Raw genomic sequence first — 25663 nt, forward strand, 5'->3', positions numbered from 1 at the left:
AATATTATCTAACGATAAAAATAATAATTTACCGACATATAAAATATAAAAAATATTTATTTGAATTCATCATCATCATCATCATCATCATCATGTCAGCCATAGGACGTCCACTGCTACTGTCTGTTTGAATTACTATTACTAAATTAGAAAGTAGGACGACTTACGGAAATAAGACATTGTTTTTTTTTACCCTAACAAGGGTGACCTAAGGACAGAAATAAAATGTCAATTTATAAGATTATAAATGTGTATATTTTTAACAAAACATTCATAAACAATTCCAAAATTTAATTACAATTATTTAAAATATTTTATTAGCTATGATAATTTAGGACACGAGTACAATAATTACATACAATAGGAACAGTTGAATTTTCAGTCTTCTGTTCGACAAATCAGATGCACACAGCCAAATCTTTGGATATTATAGTTTTGATTCAACAATTACGTTTTGTAATTTTGATTAAATCAGAATTATCTAATCTCACTAATCCCGAATGAGTATTGCACCTTCAGTGGGGAATGTACTGGACATTTATGTAACTGCAATAATTCGTTTTGCTATTCTTTACTGACGCTATAGACGAATTGAAACATACCACGACATTACTGCTGCCGTAACAACCAATAGCTGATGGCTACGTTCATGCTATGACGCAAGATGAATTTACAGAACATCATTCAAATAAACTCATTTTTCGCACGTTTGTGATAATTTACAAAATGTTCGTTAATTTACAAAATGTTCGTTATTGCAGTTACACAAGTTTGTCAATTGATAAGTCATTCAAATTATAAAAAAGTAAAATGATTAAGAATAAATAAAAATCACGCGAAAATAATAATTATAAAAACTTACACACTAAATAGAAATTACACGAGTTCGCCCGCAGTACCAATATTAAATGCACAGATCTACGACACTAAAATTTACAAATGAAAAATCTAATTCTTTCAACTGGGCTGTTAAAATTGCTTTCTAGTTTTTACACTTTCTTAAAATTACATTGTCGCTTATTTTAAAATTTCCTTATAGAGATTCTAAGACTAAAGTAAAAAACTAAACATTACAATTGCATAATTCTTAAAATAAATTATTTTCGACGGCGCGCAGTCTTATCCATTTACAACGGTGTGCACGTGAACACAAACAACTTGATTTAAAAAAAAAAATAGAATAATAAAAATAAAATGGAGCATAGACCGTTTTGTCTGCCAATAAACACCAACCAGCAACTGCGCCGAAATATCGGGGTCTCGCCTAAAAAAGTGTCATTATAATTAACAATTTAAATATGTATTACATACTTACTTTCAATTTCGTAAGAAGTTATCGCCTCATCATACACCACAAAGTAATAAATAAGAAGACCTAACAAACTGCACGATCATGTTACTGTGCAAGTCAGTATTACAAGGTTTTACACTGATATTGTTACAGAGTTTTATGTTTAGCTACGTGTTTTCAACTCATAAAAGTAAACCTACAGAAAAGACGATATAAAAAAAATTATAAATTGTAAAGATCACGAAATCCGAAAATAAATCACGATGCGCCACGTGCATACCTCCTATTTGTTCCGATACAATCACATCAACTAACAATCGCCGTTTTGTAAAACATCTCATTTGCGTGATGTTCACATTAAATTAAGCACCGACATTTTGTGAAATAAAGCGACTGCCTATGAATGTACAAAGCCTGTAATTATTTAACATTAGTTGGTCACCTTAAAAAATCAAGGAGATTGCGTAATAATTAAAGATACAAAGTGACAGGCGTATTCTAATATTGCTTGTTCTTGATTTTCGCTCTGACTCCATTACATGACTGCTTTTGGATTCTGAAATGAAAGAAAATAACAATTTAACCTCTTAAAAGGCTGTTAAACGAATGCTAGCACAACAAGGTAAATATTATGTCATCATACTAGTTGTAGTAGATGCGATTAAGCAACATAAAATTGCTCGTTTTCGTGCTGACACCATTTTTTCTAAATATGTATGTATGAATAGTACCATCTATAGCGGTGTATTCTTTTACTGTGCCATCTAAAAATAGGTAGCTTTATGGAAAATTGTATGTTTATCAACACCCAATTAACACTAGCGAGTAGCGACACAGAATAGAGATAAAATTAAAACTTCACGGACAAATTCCATAGAACATATGCAGAACGTTTGGGTCAAAATATGTTAATTACATTAATTACTTGCCTTTATCTTCACATAGTTTTATCAGTGGACTTAGCTTTCGCAACAGACGCGCCGGAATCCCGCCTCTCACCGTTGACCCCTGTGACAAATAAAATAATGAGTAATGTGTACAACATGAGTGTATCAGTCATGGCAGGCATGTTACATGTTTATAATAGAAACGCTTCGAATGATTTTTTAGTTGGAAACGTTGTTTTCACCCTGTATATTAATATAGCAGAAACTTTCCCATGAGTTTAAAATCGATGTAAATTGAGGAGAAATACATGATATGAATAGCCAAGATGATAAGGCAAAGTTGATAGAAATGGTCAGAGGCGTTATTTCCATTCAATAAGCTATCGGATGCATCTAAACCACGGCGTACAATGTCAGTACCTTTCTTTTTCTTATTTTTAGCCGGGGCGCTCAAAATGACCCCGTTGGCTGAAACGAAAAAATATCATCAATATACCGGGTGTTGCACGTACCGGTTGGTGATTTCGCGTGTTTTTGTTTGAAAATATTCTTAGTGAATGCTATAAAAGACCGATTCTGCAATGGTTTCGTACCGACACTCCGCTCGGTCTTAGGAGACTGCGCGCTTGGTGATAACTCGGATTGTAGGAGCATCTGTGTTTCTTCTTTGGGGGATGATAACGTTCTGCTTTCAGGAGTCTGGAGGGCGATGTCTTCGGTTGCTATTTCGGCTTCTTCTGTAGTGTTGGTTTTTTCTTGGGCGTCTTCGGTTGTGGTTTCGTCTTTTTCCGATAGGTCACTTTTGAGGTTGGTTTTGACGGGGCTTTCGGAACGCTCTGGGGTGGATATGCCGCTTTTGTTGGGCGAGAAGTTAATTTCGGCGTTGGTCTGGTGCTCGGAGGTCTTTTTGGACGGACTGTCGTTGTCCGTTGTCGATGGACAACGGTCCATAACGGTGTCTTGGTCAGAGTCGGTGGTTTCGGAGCCGTCGCTCCTGATGCTCGTGACGTTGGTTAACTGGAAAAAAGAAAATAGATTTAAAGAATACACACAATTAGAACTGAATATAAATAAATTGAGAAATACAAGTGAAGTTTAGGGTTAAATAAATATTTACTTAAAAAGTCTCCTAAAACTTTCGAGACGGCGCTTGTTACCGCCCGCACCACCCCCGCGTACCCCGCTACCACCGAGCACATCCGGCCGCCGTCCAGGGAGAGCGGGGGGACTGACCGATAGCTCGCCCGCATAATAATACCATTTTCCTGAATTCATGGATTTTTCCATGAAAAAAATATGTTTTGGCATTGTGTTTTACAAAACCACACCCTGTATAAGAATGTATTCAGTGTCTCACCGTGAAACTGGAGTCGTCGTCGGAGTCGGCAGCGAGGTCCACCATCATCTTCTCCAGCAGGCGCTCCATGGTGCTCTCGTTGGCCGACGCCGCGGGGCTGGACGACTGACGCGCGCGTTTGCTGCGCTTTACTACCTAATGAATACGGTGTTATGTACTTTTTATCATACAAAATACATGTCAAGTTAGCTATTTAAGGGTGAAGTTATTAGGGAAGATAATCTACATAACATAAATATGGAATAGGATATTTTTGAACTCAAGCCAAAAAGGTTCCTTTACTTTGGAGTAAACACGTTGAACATTCGATTACTTACAGGGTTCACCACCATGATGAGCATCGGGGTGAAACTGTAGGTTTAACCTAATTTTTTCAACTACTTATCTTGAAATCTGCATCGTGAGCACCATTTTTACCCCATTGAAGCTATCTGATGAAGGCCACAGAATACGGGTAGATTGGGACATTTGGGACCGGTATACGGTAGTTGTGGAGCTACCGGTTTGATCTGCCCAAAGATCTCACCAAACGTCATTGTTGCTGATTCTCGTAGTGTTATTGTTCCCATAGTTGTGTGAGCGACGGAAGCACATGGTGAACTCAAACAGCGAATGCAGACGCTCGCCCCAGGCGCGGGACTAAAGGCGCTCGCGCTTATACTTAATGAGTATTAGAGATTAGTAGATAAGACGATAGCAAAGAGTAATGAGCTCACCAAAACCTCCTCGTTGTTGCTGACTCTCGTAGTGTTATTGTTCCCATAGTTGTGTGAGCGACGGAAGCACATGGTGAACTCAAAGAGCGAATGCAGCCGTTCGCCCCACGCGCGGGACTAAGGCTCTCGCCCTAATACTTGAAGGCTCAGTGATAGGAAGATAGCAAATAAAAGTCAGCTCACCAAAACCTCCTCATTATTGCTGATCCTGGTGCTGTTGTTATTGTCGAATTCTTACAGAATTCCGTCGCTCGGTGAACTCGAATAGCAACTCCCAACAAAGGCCTATAATAAGTGTACAACAAAAAATAATGAGCTCACCAAAACCTCCTCATTGTTGCTGACTCTCGTAGTGTTATTGTTCCCATAGTTGTGTGAGCGACGGAAGCACATGGTGAACTCAAAGAGCGAATGCAGCCGTTCGCCCCACGCGCGGGGCGGGGGGGCGGCGGCGCGCGCGCGGGAGAGGCGGCCGCCCTGGTACTTGAGTGTGCGTAAGTAGCGGCGCTTGCTCTGGATGTACGTTACCTACGACCAAAAGTACCGTGTGATGTATTTTTTATGCAGAAGACAGGTATTTGGCCGCAATCGCACTTGATGTTAAGTGGGATGCAGTCTAGGATGGTACATATCTGCCCTGTAAGTGCCTATTCACTCTCGCCTTGAAAATGCCCGGATTATAGTCTTCGGGAAAGACAGCAGCACAGGCAACGAATTCCAGTCCCTAGCTGTTCGCATTACAAAAGAGTCATCGAAACGCTTAGTGCGAGCTGGTGGAATGTCAACAATATAGGGATGGTACGCTAACCTGCGTCTGATTCCCCGATGATGGCAGGATAAGATAGGTTCTAGGTCTAGGTAATGTCGCCTTGGCACTTGAGGGTGCGAAGGTAGTGGTGCTTTGGATGTAAAATGAATGGGGGAACACGTTTTGAGCTTATAAAAATACGGGTATCAACAACGGTGTCAAAAAGCCATTGTGCGCCAGCTGGAGTAGCTAAAATGGTGAATACATTTTGGCGCTTCAATAGCCGCGCTTGCAGGTAATAATCCAAAGACTCTAAAGTGAGTTCACACATGCACCATTTGATTTGACAAAGAAATGACTTATCTCAACAGATAAAAGAGAGTAATGCAGGTCAAAAAATGTCCTAAATAAAATTAAGTTTTTTAAAGTTTTTTCTAAGCTTTTTTTATCCACAACGAGGGAGCTATAACTTACCACATCTGCAGATCTTAAAGGTGGTTTTCCCATGACGAGGTTGATCAGTGATATGGACTCCCTCGTGATGCGTAGCGTGACGAGCAGCATGAGGAANTACCTACCTGGACTTTCATTTCATCTATCACCTACGTTCACCCATCGACCTACATCGTCTACAGTAGTCATAAAAATTTTAATATTTTTCTTGTAATTACTTTCATGTGTACTGCCACCCCTAAGATGGGCATTGTTTTACAAAACCACACCCTGTATAAGAATGTATTCAGTGTCTCACCGTGAAACTGGAGTCGTCGTCGGAGTCGGCAGCAAGGTCCACCATCATCTTTTCGAGTAGGCGCTCCATGGTGCTCTCGTTGGCCGACGCCGCAGGGCTGGACGACTGACGCGCGCGTTTGCTGCGCTTTACTACCTAATGAATACGGTGTTATGTACTTTTTATCATACAAAATACATGTTAAGTTAGCTATTTAAAGGTGACGTTATTAGGGAAGATAATCTACAGAACATAAATATGGAATAGGATATTTTTGAACTCAAGCCAAGAAGGTTCCTTTACTTTGGAGTAAACACGTTGAACATTCGATTACTTACAGGGTTTCCAACCATGTGCATCGGGGTGAATCTCTGGGTTTAGCCGAATTTTTTCAACTACTTATCTTGAAATCTGCATCGTGAGCACCATTTTTACCCCATTGAAGCTATCTGATGAAGGCCACGGAATACGGGTAGATTGGGATCGGTATACGGTAGTTGTGGAGCTACCGGTTTGATCTGCCCTAAAATCTCGCCAAACGTCATTGTTGCTGATTCTCGAAGTGTTATTGTTCCCATAGTTGTGTGAGCGACAGAAGCACATTGTAAACTCAAACAGGGATTGCAGGCGTTCGCCCCAGGCGCGGGACTAAAGGCGCTCGCCTTTATACTTGAAGGCTCAGAGAGAGGACGATAGCAAAGAGTAAGAAGCTCACCAAAACCTCCTCATTGTTGCTGACTCTCGTAGTGTTATTGTTCCCATAGTTGTGTGAGCGACGGAAGCACATGGTGAACTCAAACAGCGAATGCAGCCGTTCGCCCCACGCGCGGGACTAAAGGCGCTCGCGCTTGTACTTAAAGTCTAGGAGATAGGACCATAGCAAAGAGTAATGAGCTCACCAAAACCTCCTCGTTGTTGCTGACTCTCGTAGTGTTATTGTTCCCATAGTTGTGTGAGCGACGGAAGCACATAGTGAACTCAAATAGCGAGTCCCAACAGTGGCTATAATAAATGTATAGCAAAGAGTAATGAGCTCACCAAAACCTCCTCGTTATTGCTGACTCTCGTAGTATTATTGTTCCCATAGTTGTGTGAGCGACGGAAGCACATGGTGAACTCAAAGAGCGAATGCAGCCGTTCGCCCCAGGCGCGGGACTAAAGGCGCTCGCCTTTATACTTGAAGGCTCTGAGATAGGACGATAGCAAAGAGTAATAAGCTCACTAAAACCTCCTCGTTATTGCTGATTCTGGTGCTGTTGTTATTGTCGAATTCTTACAGAATTCCGTCGCTCGGTGAACTCGAATAGCAACTCCCAACAAAGGCCTATAATAAGTGTACAACAAAAAATAATGAGCTCACCAAAACCTCCTCATTGTTGCTGACTCTCGTAGTGTTATTGTTCCCATAGTTGTGTGAGCGACGGAAGCACATGGTGAACTCAAACAGCGAATGCAATCGTTCGCCCCAGGCGCGGGACTAAAGGCGCTCGCCCTTATACTTGAAGGCTCAGAAATAGGACGATAGCAAAGAGTAATGATGAGCTCACCAAAACCTCCTCATTGTTGCTGACACTCGTAGTGTTATTGTTCCCATAGTTGTGTGAGCGACGGAAGCACATGGTGAACTCAAAGAGCGAATGCAGCCGTTCGCCCCACGCGCGGGGCGGCGGGGCGGCGGCGCGCGCGCGGGAGAGGCGGCCGCCCTGGTACTTAAGTGTGCGCAAGTAGCGGCGCTTGCTCTGGATGTACGTTACCTACGACCAAAAGTACCGTGTGATGTATTTTTTATGCAGAAGACAGGTATTTGACCGCAATCGCACTTGATGTTAAGTGGGATGCAGTCTAGGATGGTACATATCTGCCCTGTAAGTGCCTATTCACTCTCGCCTTGAAAATGCCCGGATTATAGTCTTCGGGAAAGACAGCAGCACAGGCAACGAATTCCAGTCCCTAGCTGTTCGCATTACAAAAGAGTCATCGAAACGCTTAGTGCGAGCTGGTGGAATGTCAACAATATAAGGATGGTACGCTAACCTGCGTCTGATTCCCCGATGATGGCAGGATAAGATAATATCATATCCCCGTTAACCTACCCTCTAGGTCTTGGTAATGTCGCCTTGGCACTTGAGGGTGCGAAGGTAGTGGTGCTTTGGATGTAAAATGAATGGGGGAACACGTTTTGAGCTTATAAAAATACGGCTATCAACAACGGTGTCAATAAGTCATTGTGCGCCAGCTGGAGGAGCTAAAATGGTGATACATTTTGGCGCTGCAATAGCCGCGCTTGCAGGTAATAATCCAAAGACTCTAAAGTGAGTTCACACATGCACCATTTGATTTGACAAAGAAATGACTTATCTCAACAGATAAAAGATGCATGCAGGTCAAAAAATGTCCTAAATAAAATTAAGTTTTTTAAAGTTTTTTCTAAGCATTTTTTTTAATCCACAACGAGGGAGCTATAACTTACCACATCTGCAGATCTTAAAGGTGGTTTTCCCATGACGAGGTTGACCAGTGATATGGACTCCCTTGTGATGCGTAGCGTGACGAGCAGAATGAGGAAAAACACCCAGGGCAGAGGCCGCACCAGCTCTGGCTGTGGTCTCTCATCTTGGTCCACTGTAAATGTTAATAAATAAGTAAGATACGCCTCGTAAAGGGCACAGCGTGTCAAGCTTATCACAGTAGCATCTTTATAGTTGTAATAAATAGGGGCTATTTTGCAGCGTTGGTACGGCGTGGTCAGAATCGGTAGGACCCCACGTCGTACCAGTAAAACGCAGAGGGTGCACCACAGGTTTTTTAAATAAATAAATAAAGTCCTTTATTGCTTCTACAACTTACTATGATAGTTACATATTGTTGATTGATTGACATAGTATAAGAAAGCAAATGGAGGTGGCTCAGCTAATGCTGCCTGAGGATACTCAGGCTGCGCTTTAGTGGGTATACTAATTCATAATTGTCAGTTGGCAGCCGCTATTGCTACCACCCGGGGGAAGTCCCACATAAACCGCCACCTTCCTGGAGTGGCGGGTATACACAAAAATTCCTGCGTCTAAAAGGGCTATATTGCAACGAAAATGTAGTCTCACTCTGTACCTACTTCAGACTCAGTAGATTCATATTTCTTGAGTGATTAATAATTATTAAAAATGTATTTTATACTATCGCATTAGGTGTTAACCTGTAATTAAAGATAATATATATTTGGTAAATAAATAAACACAGATTTGTCTGATTGAAACACGCGAGGGCATGTTTATGAGGCGTGTAAAAAGTAGTTGAATAATAGTAGATAAGTATATAATCTAGTCGCCACTATCCAAGGTCTTACATTGTATAAAGAAATTATTTTATGACGTCATTAGTTAGCGAGCTCATATTATCAATTACTAAATTTTAATTTTGCAGCAAATTGGCAAGTCTTTAGGGTTGCTTTTGAGTATCTTTTTTAAAGAAGTAATTGTGTCTAAGAATTTATTGGTTAATAGTCTCAACTCCTCCATTTGCCTCTGCGAAATTAAAGAGGGTATTGTGCTCGTGCAGTGTTACTGATAATGATGGAGACCATCTTAACTACCCAATTGACTAACGGATCTGCCTGCAGTGAAGACTAGCTAGATATAAACCTGATGGTGATGATGCTCTGGGATCCCGACGAGCTTACTATAGCAAGCTGAAATGATAATGGGCAGGGCACATAGTACGCAGAGCTGACGGCCGATGTGGCTGCAAGGTTCTGGATTGGGGGCCACGTGGCACGTACCAGAAATCGCAGCGCGGGACGTCCCCCAACAAGGTGGATCGACGACCTCATAGAGGTAGCAGGAAGGCTGGATGCAGGTTTCTACCAACCGAGCGATGTGGAAATCATTGAGGAAGGCCTATGTCCAGCAGTGGACGTTCATGTGGCTGAAATGATGATGGTCTCAAGTACCCAATGACCAACTTACATGGAGGCGGCACGGCCCACCGCGCACACTTCTCCAAGACCCACAGCACGCGATCGCAGTGCCGCAGCGCGGTCTGTCCCAGGCGATAGCTGGCCGCGTGTTCCGCTACATTCTGCAAGACTTCCTTCGCAAATGATACCAGCTCCATCTGTAACCAATAGAACGTTATGGTGAACTCTGGCTGAAGTATTTCTTGTCATTTTCCTTTGATCAACACAGTGGGTCGTGATGCAGGAGCTAAGCTCCTCTTCTTAGGTTGACGTCAAGAGATCTCTTCATAACGATACGCCCACCTGAATTGTGTCATTGTCACGACAATAAATAAAAGATTACAATGTTTGACATTAAGGTGGCCTAGGTATATCCTGGATATAAGTCATGAAATAAATAATGCGAGGCCACCTGACATGCTATAAAGTTTTCGGTGTCGAAATGAATGCATGCGGCGCAGTATCGTTAGTTCATTGCCTGGCGAATTTCTCAATAACTAGGTACACACATTCACAAAGTAAAAATTACTGAAAGTTTACTTCGAGGAACAAAATTTACTGAAAAAATGGCGCGTAAATATTACTTTGCAAAACTATGCAACAAAATCAGTTTAATGCAAAATACACACTAAAATGTGGGTTAAGTAGATCGCTAAGGTGTATATGATTATATTTATGAGTGGAATAATTAATTTTGCATGAAATTGATGAAACTGTGTTATCAATATGCATGCGGAGTGCACAAACATGATTGCGCCTAAAGATTGGAAAGTCACACTCACAAACAACTTGCCTCATGCAATGTTGTATCTGTAGGTACCAGGTACCTGAATAACAAAGTCATATAGATTTTTAATATAAATTAGTGCTGATATAGTAGGCATATTAATTAAAAAGAAAAATTGTTAACACCAGTAATGTGATTTAAAGATGTGATGTGTATAATACATGATTGTGTGTCTTNTGTGTCTTTTTTTAAATTAAATAGTAAATTTAAGTACAATTATTTAAAGAATCACTTGCTTACCCTTCATAGAGAGCCCAAAGTTTAAATATTCTTATCAAAACACACACTAAACTGGTGTTATTGTTTACAAGTATCACTGTATTTTGTTATACAGAAACTGGTGACCTTTGAACAATAAGAGACAAAAATCACTTCATTCACGTTTAGTGTGCATATTGTAGAAAGCACAATGTGATGTTATCTACTTCAGTGAGACCACACTAATGAGTGCAGGATCGAGAATAAATACATCACTTTGACTTCTTTATACCTTAGATAAGTGGACAGTGGCAAAGGGCGGAGGTCACTGCAATCATAGGCAGATATGGAGGAGCTATCCAGACAAATACATTACATATCTCAATAAGTGCAGCGTCGTACGCACCTTGTTATTAATAAACTGTGTGCTTTACTGCACAACTAAATAAGAGAAAATATTTAAATTTCACTTGATAGGTTTACAATGTAGGTACTAGTAAGAACACAATATATTAACTGATTTTTAAGCAAAAAATACTAGACAATTGAATACAAAATGCATTAATATAATATGTCTGTAACATGATGTCGGATGGAAGATTCCAAATATAGTTAGGATGTTAACTCTGAAGTTTTTAACCTAACTTTGCTTATTACCTACTTGTTGCTAATAACACGCACTGATTATTGCATTATATTAACCGAAAAGGATTACACGTAGTATTAACACTACCGGTAAATAGAAAATGCGAGCCAGTTTAAAAAGCATAAAACCTGCCTACCTACATAATTTACTAAAAAGTAATTGACTCAATTTGCTTAGTTTAAAACTCAAACACATTTTCTAACTTTAAATATTTAAAGGGATTGTAGTTTTAGATGATTATTGAATAAAAAAATCCACACACGGCCTTACATACGGCAAATTCTTGTGAGAAATAAGGTGAAACTATAGAAGTTGATATTTTTTAAATGTGTATTTCTGATAATGTTTTATATTTTAAAGGTAACTGCTGTGCTCTTAAACTAAAACTTAAATGCAATTAATATATAAATTATTATAATTAAAAAATATTTTAAAAATAACCTTGAACGATCCCAACTCGGTTGACAGATTACCACAGACTAAAGATAATGACACTAATGACAGCTTAATTGTGACAGACGCATAGCCACAAACAATTTTTTTTTCATAGATTTGAATTTTGATTTTTGAGTAAGAATACATACCGGTATTGCAAAACCGGTACTGACATCCCTAATTAAAGAATTTATTTCTCTATGGAAAGTAAAAAAAAATTGTCTTTGGTATCGTGGTAGATTTACCTCTTTAGTTTATGGATAGTGGTATTACTCTCTCATCTGTGGTAGATTTTGCAAATGTTTCACAATGGCGTGACGTTAGTGGCGCGTTTAGCCTTAGATTAATTTATTTTGAAGTAATAAACAGTGACTTGTCCTGATCAATTAGAACTATGTTGTAGTGCTTGTTGTGTTTTTTAAACAATTGGATTGTTTTTCGCATTGAACCGATGGAAAAAATGAATCGGTAATGGAATCCCTTGAAGAATCTAATTGTCACTCACTGAGCGATAGTTTTTCTTTGTATGAGCGGTATTTGAGAAGTTTTAATGTTGTGGATAATTTCGTTGAAGAAAACAACGTACTAGAGCAGACGAATCGCCCGTCATCCATGAACGGTGATTACGAGAGTTCAAACAGTAGAGGTAACATTGATTTGTCAGCTGTTGGCCAAACAAACATATTAGATAAGCGGTCCGAGTCCGCCGAACTCGAGTATAACTTGCTGAATTCAGCTCCAAGTGACAACATAGACAAGGACCTATACTTGGACGTGGACAACTGCACCAAACTCGGCTCATCGTGTACTTCTCAGGGACCGTCGTTGCTGGATAATTCGTCCACCACAGCTGATCATTGTACCCTTAACGACAAATTTGAGGCTATTGACGCGCCAGTTCTGTCAGAAGACTCCAAGTCTGAGCTTTCCAAGCAACCAATTTTCATAACCTCAACAATGGAGAACAGTAACAATGCTGTCGACAGTGTGCCTATGTTTCGTGACGTGAGACATTCCGAGAGCGTATTTAAGTTGCCCATCAGTGAACTTTCTTTTAATGGTACATTAAAACACGTTCAGAAACTTAAGCCCATAGTGGACCCTCTCACAGCCTTAAGCTGCAATAGTGGATTGGTTAACTTAGATGAAAGGTCTGAAGACCATAATTCAGAAAGTGTTACGAGTAGAACCGATGATGTGGCCTCTAGTTCCTATAGACTGAGTAGTGTATCTGATGATCAAAGTTCTTGTGAGAAGAATTGTGCAGACAGAGTCACTGAGAGTACAGGGGACTCCCAGTATGAAGAGTTTAATGGTAAGAAGATGTGTGCAGTCCAAAATGATGATGGGAGCAGTAAATGGAATTCGGAACAAAGTTACTCCTCCCTCGAGGCATCCTTCGACAGTGGGGTGAGGTCTCCAGACATGTTCTCTGAAGAAGAGGAAGACATTCCAGCTCCTGCTCCTGAACCATTTTGGGGTTTTCTCAGTGACTGCGAAGCTTATGATAAAAAGAGGGTCAGGAAATGTGAGGTTAGTAGCATGACCCTTTTTCTATTTGCATTTTATTCATTTTTATTAATGCTTTATGTACTTTAACAAGTTTTTATTTTACTAATAAGTATACTCATACTGTTTTCTGTATATCCTTTAAATTAGTATTATTTTTGAAATCTTAAAATGTCTGTATTGGATAGGATTTAATATATACCAATTATGTATAGGTTAATTAATGTAAATGAACATGTGTTTTAGCGCATTCTACAAGGAGTATTGCCACCACCATCAGTAACAGTTCTAAAGACAGATGTCGCTACAATGCTCAAAAAATACTACTGTTTCCTGCCTGCATTCACTGGAGAAGATAAGCTCAACACTTCTGAGGCCAACTCAACCCCTACCAAAAGAGTTTCATTTGTTCATATCCCTACTGAACATGGGGTCAATGAACCTGTCCAAGAAACAACACAAGATACCATGAGGCTTACAACTCAACCTGGAAAGTCTCAAAGCTTACCAGCCAAAGAATGTTCAAAGTCAGAGCCAGAATTAGACACAAGTGTCAGTGATAAGACAATAGATCTAAAGATGAGCACTGAGATTGAGGCTAAAGAGACTCCCTGGCCTGAGGTCTTAAAGTGCAGGCATTATGATGTATAGTAAGTATATGAATCACTAAATTAGGTTTAATAGTAACTTCATGAATCACTAATGATATATTTTTAAAATTAAACTGTGTTAACTCAATCTTAAAAACATTAAATAACATAATTTGCAAATGATTCACTAATTGCCTACTTTACTAATTAGTATTGTTGTTTTAAAACATCATTATTACACATTTTCTAGTGATTAGTGTAAGCATTATATTTGTCTGGTAATTAACTAAGTGAGTAGCTTTTGCAATGGGTTTTCTACATAATATAATTAATATTTTTATAATATTGTGAAACACTCATTTATTTAACCAATTAATTTCAATTTTCAGCTACAATCTAACCAAATATTCTGAGAAGTTTGAAGCTCTGGCTCTGCGGTACGGTGAGAGATTCGTTGGTGCAGAGACAGACACAAGTGTTAGCGTTCACTCTGGAGGAATGCAGTCACCCAGCAGTGCTAGTAAACGAAAAGCTTTAAGGTGAATATAGTTCAATTGCCTTAGCATATTGTCAGAAAACTTCTTTACAAGTTGTGACAAACAAGTCTTGTTTATTTTTAAATTTTGAATTTTTGAACATGTACGTTGAATATAGTTTTAATATTTTTAACAATTTCAGGCTCGCTCAGGCCAAGTCTCCAGGTCGGCGGTTGTCCCACTTGGCGCGCCGGCGGCAGATGTTTTGCAGCGCCGCCACTATCAACGAAAAGGCGCAGGCTTCAGCCTCAAAAATGGTGCTCATTGATAAGAAGTAAGTATCAAAAACTGTATACTATATGCTGAAGCATACTTAGTTTGATATTATTATGCATATTCAGCTAGTACATTTTAAAATTTTGATTTAATTTCACACCTAATCTGACAAAACATTGTTTTCAGTTTCTTCCCGCACAGAAAGCTGGTTAATACAGCTGAGAGGTGGAGTCCAAGAAAGAGGCGCACGCCAGGCAAAAAGACCCCCGTTCGCAAGACACCAGGCAAGAAGACTCCGGCTAAAACTCCCAAAACACACAGCGGGAGCTCCAGCCGCAAGAAATCAATAAGGAGACTTCTCATGGATACAGACACCATGACACGGTCACAACCAACCCGGGAAACCTTGAAAAGGGCACTGTTCGTCAGTCCTGAGAATAAGAGAGGTGTACCCCAAGTTTCATGTTCCTCCGTGCCCGCACAAGCGATGAAATCGAAAAGAGCTTTATTTGGGTCTCCGGTAATGGCTGAAACTAAGAGCGCAGATGGATCTCAAAGCGACCAGTTCCTAAAAAGAAAGCGCGACGCATTAGAAGATGTGCCAGATACCAGCCGTAGTAAGATAGCTAAAAGTTTGTCTTTTGGTGGAGATTCCATGGGAAATTCACAATCCCACTCCTTCAACCGGCGAGCATCGGAAAGTTTTGTTAACAGAAAAAATATGGCAGAATTGAATGACTGTCACAAACAGGTGAGTTCGTTTACAAGTTTAACTTACACATTTGCCCATTATTTGACCTCAATAATTACAAAAGTAATAAAAATTCTATTAGTAGGTATTTATCTGACCTACATTTTTATTTAATGTAGGTTTGCCAATATAAGCTAAAGATAAGACGTTAGCTAATAAAAATAAATACGCGCAATCTCTAAAAATGCCATGTAAGCGTAATATTTTAACATTAACATTTTTACAACATTCTTCACAAAGATTGATTTGATGAAAATTTTGTTTTGTAAGCTCTATATTTTAGCTTCAATGCTCTGCCGTAACTATAAATTAATTAACTATACAATGTTTAGGGATTTTTCATTTGTGATCCTTCTTTTCCAATATGACTTACTATGACTACTACTGTCTACTATTATTTATATGTGCAGTATGAATCCTTCTGACCTGAACGTTGTATGTTTAAGCCTACGCGCAGACCACCGATTTTCTGGGAGCGGATTATTTATTTGACTGGTATTCCATTGGATAGCGAAGTCCATCACTGGTAAAAATTCTACTTTCTGTCACTGAGCGCGAGGATGTGCCATCTCTAGAGGCGTTTTGTATCTCTGTTTAGGTAAATTTAGCTAATAAACTGCCTTATTTGTTCCAGAAACTCCTGTGGGCGGTGTCTCAGGCGCTTCGCGTGCACGGCTGGGCGATGTCGTCGCCGGGCTTCCGTGAGAAGGCGTCTGCATTAGCGCGACTTACACGCAAGCTGCTCACGCTGCCGCCGCATGCGGCGCGCTACAATACTCCTAACCTGTCCACCTCGGACACCTTGCTCAAGTGAGTGTTCCTTTGTTCATACAGGGTGGAAACGATAAGTGATCTCACTCGATAATTTCTAAACCATACAATATATCGAAAAACTGGTTACTGACCCTGAAAGTGCTTTACGAACTCTTTCAAACGTTACCAATAACAGGTTACAGAATATACTGGAAGTATCTGAAAATTCAATGTATCCAGCTTCCATACTAAATGTATGCCAACCACACAATATTAAGTGTAATTTTTTAAAATTAAATAATGAACCTAAAAAAAACTCGTAAATTGCATTTTTATTTAAAATTATTCAAGGAAAAAATTAGTTTTAGGCTTTACTTGCTATAAAGTGTTGTATCAAGTATTAAGAGATGAGTGCCATGACTGTGGTAGTACTAAATGAATGGGGGATGGAAACATTGGATTTTTGGATAGATCCATTTTATTCTGTAACTTAATATTGATACCGTTGGATAGAGCTCGTGAAGCACTTTTAGGATCAGTNAATATAAATGGGGGTGATTTAGGTACACCTTGAGGTAAGGAGTCTAAATTTTTCTTTTAGACCTCACTGTTTTGGCCACCCTGTATGTACAGTATGAATCCTTCTGACCTGAAAGTTGTATGTTTAAGCCTACGCGCAGACCACCGACTTTCTGGGAGCGGATTATTTATTTGACTGGTATTCCATTGAATAGCTAAGTCCATCACTGGTAAAAGCTCTACTTTCTCTCGCTGAGCTCGAGGATGTGCCATCTCTAGACGCGTTTTTTATCTCTGTTTAGGTAAATTTAGCTAATAAACTGCCTTATTTGTTCCAGAAACTCCTGTGGGCGGTGTCTCAGGCGCTCCGCGTGCACGGCTGGGCGATGTCGTCGCCGGGCTTCCGTGAGAAGGCGTCCGCATTAGCGCGACTTACACGCAAACTACTCACGCTGCCGCCGCATGCGGCACGCTACAACACTCCTAACCTGTCCACCTCGGACACCTTGCTCAAGTGAGTGTTCCTTTGTTCATATAGTAATCATTCGGCTTCACTGCAGACCCTCTAATTATCAGAGGCAAATGGCGGGTTTGGCGAGGCAGGTGGAAAGGGAGGTTAAGGATGGCAGAATAGCGAGTTTTTGACAATCCCAATAATGATTTGTGAATTTTTGAGAATGGATAGATAGATGGATAAGTTATAGTTGAGGCCCAGGGGAAAACATTGATTCGTTTTTATACCAGTTTTAAAGTGCCTGCCTGTATTGTGTTGAACTTTGATTCAATTTAATATTTATTAAATAAATAAGTAATATTTAATTAAACATAGCGTGTATCTTGTTAACATAATAATTTACGGTGATTTTTTTGTTCCATAGATTGGCCCGCCTATACGTATACCCGATCATTCAAGGTCGCACCGTCGAGGATTGCTTCGAAGAGGAGCAAACGAAATTAGCTAACGAAACGAACAACAAAGTGACTGGTTACATATCGGCCAGCGCCTATCAGCAAATGAAGGCGAGACAAGCCGCCACCTCGAGCACTTTCACGTCCAAGATTAAAGAAAACACGTACAGTAACGGTTCAGTGAAACAGGAACTTTCTAGAAGTGGCTCGAAAAATATTCTACAAGATAAGTTAGTGAATATCGACACCAGCTCCAGTAGCAGCAGCGGTCTCAGCATGCTCGACAAAGGCAGTCTGGGAATGTTCAAGTCCAACTCCATGCCTTCGTTCGAAGAAGCAGCTAAAATGAGAGCTCGGAGACAAATAAGCTTTGACAATGTTGACTTCCCTAAAAGGTGATGTGCTTGTGGTTGAATCTCACTCAATTTGTAAGTTTTTTGTCTTCATTAAGGTGACAGTACTTCTAATTTAAGCTAGTTAAGATTTAACATTAGTAGTTTAATTACAAAAAGCTCTGTGTAAATGCAATAATTTATAATATTAATCTAAGCGAAAATGTTTACATTGAATTGATTTACGTAGAGGTTATTCCTTTAAATACTTTTTTTATTTGCACTGACTATTCGTATATTATTATAGCCAATAACTTCTTATGATACCCTGGGAATGTTATTACAGTCAACTGACGAGGGTCAAAGGATCTTCCTACATTGTTTTGTCTTATAGTTTTATTTTGTTGTGCATGACTTACTTAGCAAATAGTAGCTCATAATGTAAACAATTTGTTATAATGCAACTAATAACACGTTGTTAGAACATTAGATGCCAAGTACATTTCGCTTTTGGCTTGATCGACATGCCCAATACATATAATTTAAGTGAGTGTGTGTCTACGTATTGTACCGAGTAAATGCGTTACTATTGCTGAGCTTGATCTCAGGTGTTGTAAGAAAATAAATTATTTTTTTCTCAATAACTTTTGTTTTTTCCTTTTACCCAACCCAATTCATAATCCGTGATTTCTCTATGGTAAACTCGATTTCGATCAGCCCTTATCAAACTCATATATTGTGAATAATTAGATAAGATAACGGATCCATTAAAACAATCGTTTGTGTTCATTGTTCCATAGTAATCCAGGTGATAAATAGTGTTTTTTACTGTTAGTACTGCGACTTACAAAATGGGTAGCTCCCAAAGTTACCCAGGTCTGACCGAAGATCTCTTAGATGATTACACTAATTTGACATATTTAAAAAAGGGTGAAATATTACAGTGAGTACAATATCTAAATTATTTTTTTAAAGTAGTAAGTATCTGTGTAATCGTTTCATCACACAACTTCGCAATAATTACAGTACTTTAGTGAAATAGCTTCATTATTTACAATGGCACTTAGGCAGTACTCACTACGTTGACTACGTACATTATAATTAAACTATGTTAATTAATAACAAGTCTGATAAGTACCAGGTTGACTGGATATAAGTGAGATTAGCAAACTCAATTTTTCTTCTAATGCACCTTTTCAAGGTATGCACCTATTAGTTCGACCATTAGTAAAGTTGCTCATACTTGATACTGAACTGTTGTTACTTTTGAAATCTTTTAAGACTAGTTTATGGGCGGCCTATGTCTCATTTTTAAGTAACTAGGGTAAATATTGTTTTTATTTCAGTTTGATGAAAAAGTTCAATTCGATTGATCCCGAAAAACTCGAGGCTGATTACCATCATAGGTTTCCCAAGGAGGACATAATGAACAAGTTCGGTGCTTTGAGGGTGAGTCACATATAAATAACACCAATGATTGAAACTTCGATTATAAACTGAGTATCCAAAAACTGGATTAATAATTTTCCAAATTGAGTTTGTTTACTTGCGTTCAATAACTTGATGTAAGCCTACCTAAATGGTTTATTTCTGTAAACCAAAACATTTCGTTACGTGACTGTTCAGTTTCAGAGTTTTGTAACTTCGTTTGTTAGTCCCATATCTAAGAAGTAGGTACTGTTGCCCGAATTGTATTTCAGAATAACCCGTTCAGCGACCGTATTTTCCGGGTGTTTTCATCGAAGCAGGACGACTGCTTTTCCTTTGAAGACATGCTGGACCTATGCTCCGTCATGAGCTCAGATTGTCCGCCCGAAGTAAAGGCGGCGTGGGCTTTTAGGATTTTTGGTAAGAGTAATAAGTACCTATAAGTATGTAGGATAAAAATGATAGATAGATAGATCGCTTTATAGCGATAAGACCGCCTAAATTGTGCCGTCTCTCGTGAATTGTGTGTTATATCTTCTATCCAATTTATCCACCTTGCAAAGGCGTTCATATACTTAAACCCTTTAAAATAAAATTTTGTTTTTCAGATATAGATGAAGATAACCAGATTACCGAAAGTGACATTTGCGAAATTATAAATCGCCTCACAGCACCCGAACCGACCACTGGAGAAAGATATCTCGACGAGTGCTCTAAAGAAAAGATTGCTAAAATTGTAAGTTGGTTTTGCCTTTCCTTATGTTATTATTATAAGTTCCAGATTTCGCCATACAGTTCGTAACATTCAATTTCGCTACGTCATTGTTTTACTACCCGCCTTGTCTAAAGGCGATGATCCGAAGAAACGGTTTTGTCTGTACGCTTTTCCAAGTCAGCGGATATGAGTGGTAGTGCGCAAAAGACTAATGCCCGTTTTCAACATCAATCCCTAATTTGTAAGTAACCCCTATTAAAACAAAATTCCTGTTATTTGTTACCATGGGGGTCACTTAAAAATTAGGGATTAATGGTGAAAACGGGCATAAGTAGCACATAAATCCGCTGCCAAAACGCTCCTGCTACCGCTTACTCAAGTGTGGTTTAGAAAACACATTTTACATTGACTCATGATCATTACTAAACCTAGCGCTGATTTAATGTACTAGGCACTTTCATAATAGCGTAATCTAAATCATTTAATTAATATAATCTTTCAGATTCTACAAGAAATAAGTTTAGACAAAAATGGAGGAATCGCTGCTGCTGAATTCAAGTACATGATCTCAAGATTATCTGAATTTGAAACATCATTTTATTTTCGGTTGTAAATAAAAGGTGTATTGTTACAATGCCATTTATTTTATTTGATTAAACTGATGGATTCATTAAACAAGTAGGTAGTCTAGAAACGTTACCAGGTAGGTACATAATATGAGTTCTTTATCCAATTAATAAGGTCCATTACCTTACAAAGAGTTTGCACGCAGCCTTGTTAAAGCGGCCCGCAAGTGTGCGGTCAGGGAGAGCAGGCAAGCCGCTTGTACGGCCAGTGGAGCTCGGAAGCACCAACGGCTGCTTGTACTTCACATTGTACGCAGGGAAGTCAAGGTACACTCTGTTAAAATACATAATTCAGCTCAACTTATGGAAATAAATAGTAGCAATTACTTAAATCTGCTACAAACAAGTAGTTGCAGCGGTAGATCTCTAAAAAATATAGGGTTCGATTAATTTACTTACGGTGTCATGTCTGGAGGGCACTGTCCAATAATAACGGGCTCCCTAAAGTAGAGCAAAGGATGGTAGGCCTTGGGATAGCCCCTGTAGTAATCTCTGTGGCGTTGACTTGCCTAAAATTTGGAGAAGGTGGCATCAATATCCATCTTACAGTTTGTTAAATTAAACTTACGTTTTACAATTCGCAAGTTTACTCACTTCATAGAATGTCTCGATCTCATCCTGTCTGCCATTGTCTACGAACAAAATATCCATTACTCTTGATTTCAATAAAATAAACTTAAAATTTCAACCATTTACCAAAATAATGTAATGTCTTTTAAATTTGGCGCTGCAACGGAAAATTATCCATCTGTCAATTTCTTATTGTCTATGACGTAAAGCTTAGGATACACTAAAGATTAGAGCTCATTTAGCATCATTGCCAAAGGAGACGGCTCAGATCCTTATGGCACGGTAGCAGCGCAGGGCATATTTCACTATGTTCGAAATAGTCATATAATAAATAAATAGTCAATTATTGATATAGTCATTTAATTTTTAGCGTTAAGAGTCGCATCTCAAACTAATTTGAAAATTATAAATAACTTGAAAAAATCGAACCCACGACCTTCCGCTTGCCGGGTGAATGCTCGTCTGCTCTTCCTACTGAGCTACTAGACACTGGATGAACCCATTGAAAAATTTTCAAGTGTACGCTGTTACGGCCAGCGTTTGTTTCATCAATGTTGGGTATGCCTACCCTTAAAGTAGCTCAGTTGGAGGAGCATTCGCCCGGCAAGCGGAAGGTCGTGGGTTTAATTCCCGCTTTAGGCAGTTTTATTTTTTCAAGTTATTAAATAACTTTCAAGTAAATATTAATATTCGTTGACCCAGTATCTCTAACGTATATATGTGGCGAACAGCCCTTAATGTACATTTTACCTATTTTGCAGTCTCGAGTTTAGTTAAAGTTAAATAGACAGATAAAATCAAAGAGAGCATTTACTGGTAAAAGCAGAAATATAATTTGAACATCTTTATAAACAAAGCAAATAAAATTTTGTTGTAAAACATAAATAAATTATCTTATAAACGCTTTACATGCAGGTTTATTGTATCTTGGTGCTAATGAACGATCAGGCAATGGTGGGAAAGGTATTGTACGCCCTATAGATGGTGGCAATATAGGTGGCTCCTTGTATTTTACATGGAATGAAGGGAAGCTCAAATAGACCCTGTAAAATAAATTAATAATTAAGATTTATGAATTCATCAATGTTAACAATAAAAATCATTCAGCTGGACTGGAAGATACATACTCGGACATCTCTTGAGGACACTGCCCCATATACGATGGTTCTCGGAAGTAAGTCAGAGGATGATATGATTTAGGATAACCTCTGTAAAATTCTCGATGCATTTGACAAACCTGCAAAGATTTTAATAAAGATGGTGTACCTAGTATTGGATGGGAATTGGAATTTTAAGTGGTTGGATAGAGACTGGCTGACAAGAAATTTGATGAATGTCTCGCAAACGTTCGCCATGTTTCAGAATTTCTCACCTTATAAAAGGTTTCAATTTCTTCTTGCCTCAATACATCTACAAACAAAATAAATTTAACCATGATCACATAATATTATTTTCGTTTCAGTTTGAAATATTTCTTTTATTATGAATAAACCTATGACAGCTTGTGACAATTTTTTTTTCTATGTCATGTCGTAAAAAATAACAAACGTGTTAATTAATTTAAGAAAAAGTCTCGTCAACATCATTAATGGTACAGGTCGCTCAACGAGAGTTGAGGCCATAAACTTGAGCAAATATTTGAGTCTGTGCCTCCCGCTGTCCCCACCAAGCTTGTTTTCACTGGTGGGTATTTTTAAAATATAATTACAATTTATTATTTTTCTATTCCCTCTGTCCGGATGCAATCGGACTGACAAGTCCTTTCTCTTTCGTTTACAGGCATATTTTACGTGAGTGAGTTGAGGTACAACTTGAAAATAATAATGTAATGTATTTTTGCGATTTGAAATGTCTTTCAAGTAGTACCATCGGCAACAATATTAACTATCCATTGCCTGTCATGTCGTCTCGTTCTATAGCAAAGAATCACCATTTGACGAGAGCGAGAGAAAAAACGGAAATGGATAGTTAACAGTGTGGCCGTGTGTACATAAGTGGGAATTCGCCTCAACTTTCTTTGTGCGACCTATACAATACAACCATACATACAACCGATTTAACTTAAAATCGGTATAGGTACGGAGTAAAAATACCGGTATAAAGTTGGGTGTACATTTCAGCAAGAAAAAAAATCATAGACAAAAAATATTTATGTCATTCATTCATGGATCTGTCAGTCAAAATATTTTTGTCTCTGTATTGATAAACGTCAAAACAAGATTTCTAAAATTTTGTTTTACTATTTTCTTTTGTGATTACTATTTCTTTAGGATAAAGTTTACTTCAATTGGGATTACCGGACATGAACAGGCAAGGTAAATTATAATTAAAATTTAATAAATCATTTCGTAACATAACGACTGGTAATTTGGGTGTACTATTTTTGTCCGCTCTACATTCGGTGCATTGAAATAATTTTGACATCCAGGAAAAGATGTTCTTCCTGAATGGTAAGTAGGTATTCGGGGATTTAACACGTTATCACCTTCTTATTTCATGAAAAAGCGTGCATATAAAGAGAAACTAGCATACCAGCAGTTGTCGCGTGGGAGTGATGGTCATTATCATATTTTTTGCCTATACGTGTTATGTACCTTGCTGTGTCTTGAACGAGCATATGTGCGGTGAGATTAATGTGCTTGTGTTGTGAAACTGACTCAGTCAGGGTTCAGGCACTCTTACCATTTGACAGCTTCAAAATAAATAAATGGTGAAATCAAATTATTTAATCAGCTGTTCACTATGTACACAAATTATCAACATTTTTAGTTAATTATTATTTGATGACTCCTACTAATTATATCAGTAGAACTATGTTTATGCTCAAATAAAACTAAGTTAGTTTCTCTTTTCTCGTACCAAAATTCATATGCTATAAACTTTGTTGTTAAAGTAGGTATCTTACATTTTAAGGATTATAAAAACATGACTCACAATGATAATAATACTTTAATGTATACTATACATTTAAGTATCTTTATTTAATGTTATGTATCAATATGTTATATGTTAAACTATGTAGTTCTTTTTGGGATTGGATAAAATTACATAAAATAAATATCTATTAGAAAAAATATAACATTATGATTTTGCAGTATAAAATTATTGCATTAACTCAAAACTGCTATTTATCTACCGCATTATATCTTATCTCAATTAATGTCGATACTTTTCAAAATAATTTCCATGCTTGGTGGTATTATGTAGTGTTATCTGTTATCTGCACATCAGTCATCAGCTGATAACAGGTCCTTGTGCAGTGTTAATGAACTAGTTCTAGTATTTTATTTATTTAACTATTTTATACATGCAGAAGCTCATCCATCCAATTTGAAATAATCATGCCGTTAAAAACATTCCAGTTCCAGATATATTTCTAGCGGAACTAAAACTTGGTGCATGAAGTGCAACTTGGTCCTTAAACTATGATGTGTCATTTGTATGTTTTCTTCCCCTCTGCTTGCACATTGTTGACTCAAAACTGTTTCATAAGATCATGCTATAATTATTTTTTAGTGAGAGTTACGCTAGCATAGAAAATTCTTATTGAGATCAGTCCTGATGGTTTCTGTCTAGATTTGCAATCATAGGCCATTTATTTAGGTGCAGTGGATGAGAATAGCATGTCAGAATACAATTTGTAAGATTTGTTTTGATGGACATCATAAGATTTTAAATCTAGCTTGTCAATATTTTATTAATTCATTTATAAAAATAATACACCCTGTATACAACTGGATTAGTATTAGGGAACATCTAAATCACTGGAGATCTAGAGAGAGCTTGAGCTATGCGATTTTCGTGCATACAGTATCTTCTTAGATGTATTATGATGATATCATGGTTAACGCCGAGAGTTTGGCGTGTATTCCACATCATTACGCAAGTAAACTTCGAAACGTAGGCTTCCCGATCCGGCTTAGATGTCCCAATTTAGTGCGCGGGTATGAGCGCGTTGCCCCTGCCTACCATTAGCCATCTTTAAATCTGGTTAACGTCGATTAAAATATAATTTTACGACATTACAGAATTAAGATATTATTTTGCCAAACAATCTTATAAGTATTGTAAGTACTTCATCAAGAGTTTCCTAAATTAAAGGCATTTTTTGGCGAACACGAACCCGTGCACAAATTACCGATTACGGGAAACGAGCATCTGTCGGGATTTGCAAAATAAACTTGAATGGCAAAAAAATTAAAACATCGTCTATTTAAATCAAGACACGCAAAAGCCATTATTAGTTCAGTTACATAGTCGCCTACGTCAATCTCGTTGAAAAGGCCGAATATAGAAATGATCAAAGAACAAATTACCTACCTACCTACTTACTATTTTTTTAGAAATATTTTACGTATGTTCAGCAGAGAAGAAAAGTAAAATGCTGTAAGAAGAAATATGAGAAAAGCTAAAGGATAAATTAGACATTAGACGCGGGTCCGTGTACCGCATATTTTAGGCAACA

The 25663-nt window shown here is 38.3% G+C and overlaps 4 protein-coding genes across 7 annotated transcripts; 2 read left to right on the forward strand and 2 right to left on the reverse strand.

Moving 5' to 3' along the window:
• Positions 1-579: 579 nt before the first annotated feature.
• Jabba (jabba) lies at positions 580-11818 on the reverse strand. Of its 3 annotated transcripts, XM_028321767.1 has the most exons (11): positions 11751-11818; positions 9689-9836; positions 8293-8351; positions 5474-5566; positions 4651-4779; positions 4252-4329; positions 3536-3670; positions 2772-3195; positions 2599-2646; positions 2221-2299; positions 580-1847 (listed from the first exon to the last, which is right to left on the reverse strand). In XM_028321767.1, exons 2-10 carry the CDS (start codon positions 9834-9836, stop codon positions 2229-2231), a joined length of 1185 nt encoding a protein of 394 aa, XP_028177568.1. In that variant the 5' UTR covers positions 11751-11818; the 3' UTR covers positions 580-1847; positions 2221-2228. The 3 variants fall into 3 exon arrangements, with proteins under 3 accessions (XP_028177568.1, XP_028177566.1, XP_028177567.1); XM_028321765.1 differs by lacking the exon at positions 2599-2646 and having other exon boundaries at positions 2691-3195; positions 5474-5569; positions 8296-8351; XM_028321766.1 differs by lacking the exons at positions 2599-2646; positions 3536-3670; positions 4252-4329; positions 4651-4779; positions 5474-5566 and adding exons at positions 5751-5885; positions 7277-7483 and having other exon boundaries at positions 2691-3195; positions 8200-8351.
• Positions 11819-12024: 206 nt separating this feature from the next.
• On the forward strand, positions 12025-18496 carry mi (cyclin E-interacting protein minus). 2 transcript variants are annotated; one of them, XM_028321764.1, is made up of 7 exons: positions 12025-13277; positions 13500-13903; positions 14233-14382; positions 14522-14653; positions 14782-15346; positions 16957-17132; positions 17497-18305. In XM_028321764.1, exons 1-7 carry the CDS (start codon positions 12216-12218, stop codon positions 17924-17926), a joined length of 2919 nt encoding a protein of 972 aa, XP_028177565.1. In that variant the 5' UTR covers positions 12025-12215; the 3' UTR covers positions 17927-18305. The 2 variants fall into 2 exon arrangements, with proteins under 2 accessions (XP_028177565.1, XP_028177564.1); XM_028321763.1 differs by lacking the exon at positions 16957-17132 and adding an exon at positions 15981-16156 and having other exon boundaries at positions 12216-13277; positions 17497-18496.
• Positions 18497-18653: 157 nt separating this feature from the next.
• LOC114365246 (calcium and integrin-binding protein 1) lies at positions 18654-20637 on the forward strand. Its single transcript, XM_028321784.1, has 5 exons — positions 18654-18802; positions 19206-19308; positions 19560-19707; positions 19896-20023; positions 20505-20637. Exons 1-5 carry the CDS (start codon positions 18711-18713, stop codon positions 20613-20615), a joined length of 582 nt encoding a protein of 193 aa, XP_028177585.1. The 5' UTR covers positions 18654-18710; the 3' UTR covers positions 20616-20637.
• A 13-nt stretch (positions 20638-20650) lies between these two features.
• Positions 20651-22684, reverse strand: LOC114365245 (uncharacterized). Its single transcript, XM_028321783.1, has 6 exons — positions 22571-22684; positions 22326-22435; positions 22108-22241; positions 21223-21260; positions 21028-21137; positions 20651-20902 (listed from the first exon to the last, which is right to left on the reverse strand). Exons 1-6 carry the CDS (start codon positions 22631-22633, stop codon positions 20749-20751), a joined length of 609 nt encoding a protein of 202 aa, XP_028177584.1. The 5' UTR covers positions 22634-22684; the 3' UTR covers positions 20651-20748.
• Between the last annotated feature and the right edge of the window lie 2979 nt (positions 22685-25663).

The sequence above is a fragment of the Ostrinia furnacalis genome, unplaced genomic scaffold (genome assembly GCF_004193835.3).
Source record: "Ostrinia furnacalis isolate ACB-3 unplaced genomic scaffold, ASM419383v2 OfSCF7578, whole genome shotgun sequence".
In the NCBI taxonomy this organism is placed as follows: domain Eukaryota; kingdom Metazoa; phylum Arthropoda; class Insecta; order Lepidoptera; family Crambidae; genus Ostrinia; species Ostrinia furnacalis.

What these genes read in the sequence shown, in the direction of transcription:
- Jabba (XM_028321765.1), bottom strand. Translation starts at nt 9,836, where the DNA reads ATGGAGCTGGTATCATTTGCGAAGGAAGTCTTGCAGAATGTAGCGGAA. An exon ending in GCAACAACGAGGAGGTTTTG is followed by an intron (nt 3,671 to 4,251) that starts GTGAGCTCATTA and finishes CGTATTCATTAG; the next exon opens with GTAGTAAAGCGCAGCAAACG. An exon ending in ACGACGACTCCAGTTTCACG is followed by an intron (nt 3,196 to 3,535) that starts GTGAGACACTGA and finishes TCTTTTTTCCAG; the next exon opens with TTAACCAACGTCACGAGCAT.
- mi (XM_028321764.1), top strand. Translation starts at nt 12,216, where the DNA reads ATGGAATCCCTTGAAGAATCTAATTGTCACTCACTGAGCGATAGTTTT. An exon ending in AGAGGGTCAGGAAATGTGAG is followed by an intron (nt 13,278 to 13,499) that starts GTTAGTAGCATG and finishes CATGTGTTTTAG; the next exon opens with CGCATTCTACAAGGAGTATT. An exon ending in TGCAGGCATTATGATGTATA is followed by an intron (nt 13,904 to 14,232) that starts GTAAGTATATGA and finishes TTCAATTTTCAG; the next exon opens with CTACAATCTAACCAAATATT.
- LOC114365246 (XM_028321784.1), top strand. Translation starts at nt 18,711, where the DNA reads ATGGGTAGCTCCCAAAGTTACCCAGGTCTGACCGAAGATCTCTTAGAT. An exon ending in AAAAAGGGTGAAATATTACA is followed by an intron (nt 18,803 to 19,205) that starts GTGAGTACAATA and finishes TTTTTATTTCAG; the next exon opens with TTTGATGAAAAAGTTCAATT. An exon ending in AAGAAAAGATTGCTAAAATT is followed by an intron (nt 20,024 to 20,504) that starts GTAAGTTGGTTT and finishes ATAATCTTTCAG; the next exon opens with ATTCTACAAGAAATAAGTTT.
- LOC114365245 (XM_028321783.1), bottom strand. Translation starts at nt 22,633, where the DNA reads ATGGTTAAATTTATTTTGTTTGTAGATGTATTGAGGCAAGAAGAAATT. An exon ending in TGTCCTCAAGAGATGTCCGA is followed by an intron (nt 22,242 to 22,325) that starts GTATGTATCTTC and finishes TTTATTTTACAG; the next exon opens with GGTCTATTTGAGCTTCCCTT. An exon ending in AAGATACAATAAACCTGCAT is followed by an intron (nt 21,261 to 22,107) that starts GTAAAGCGTTTA and finishes TTTTGTTCGTAG; the next exon opens with ACAATGGCAGACAGGATGAG.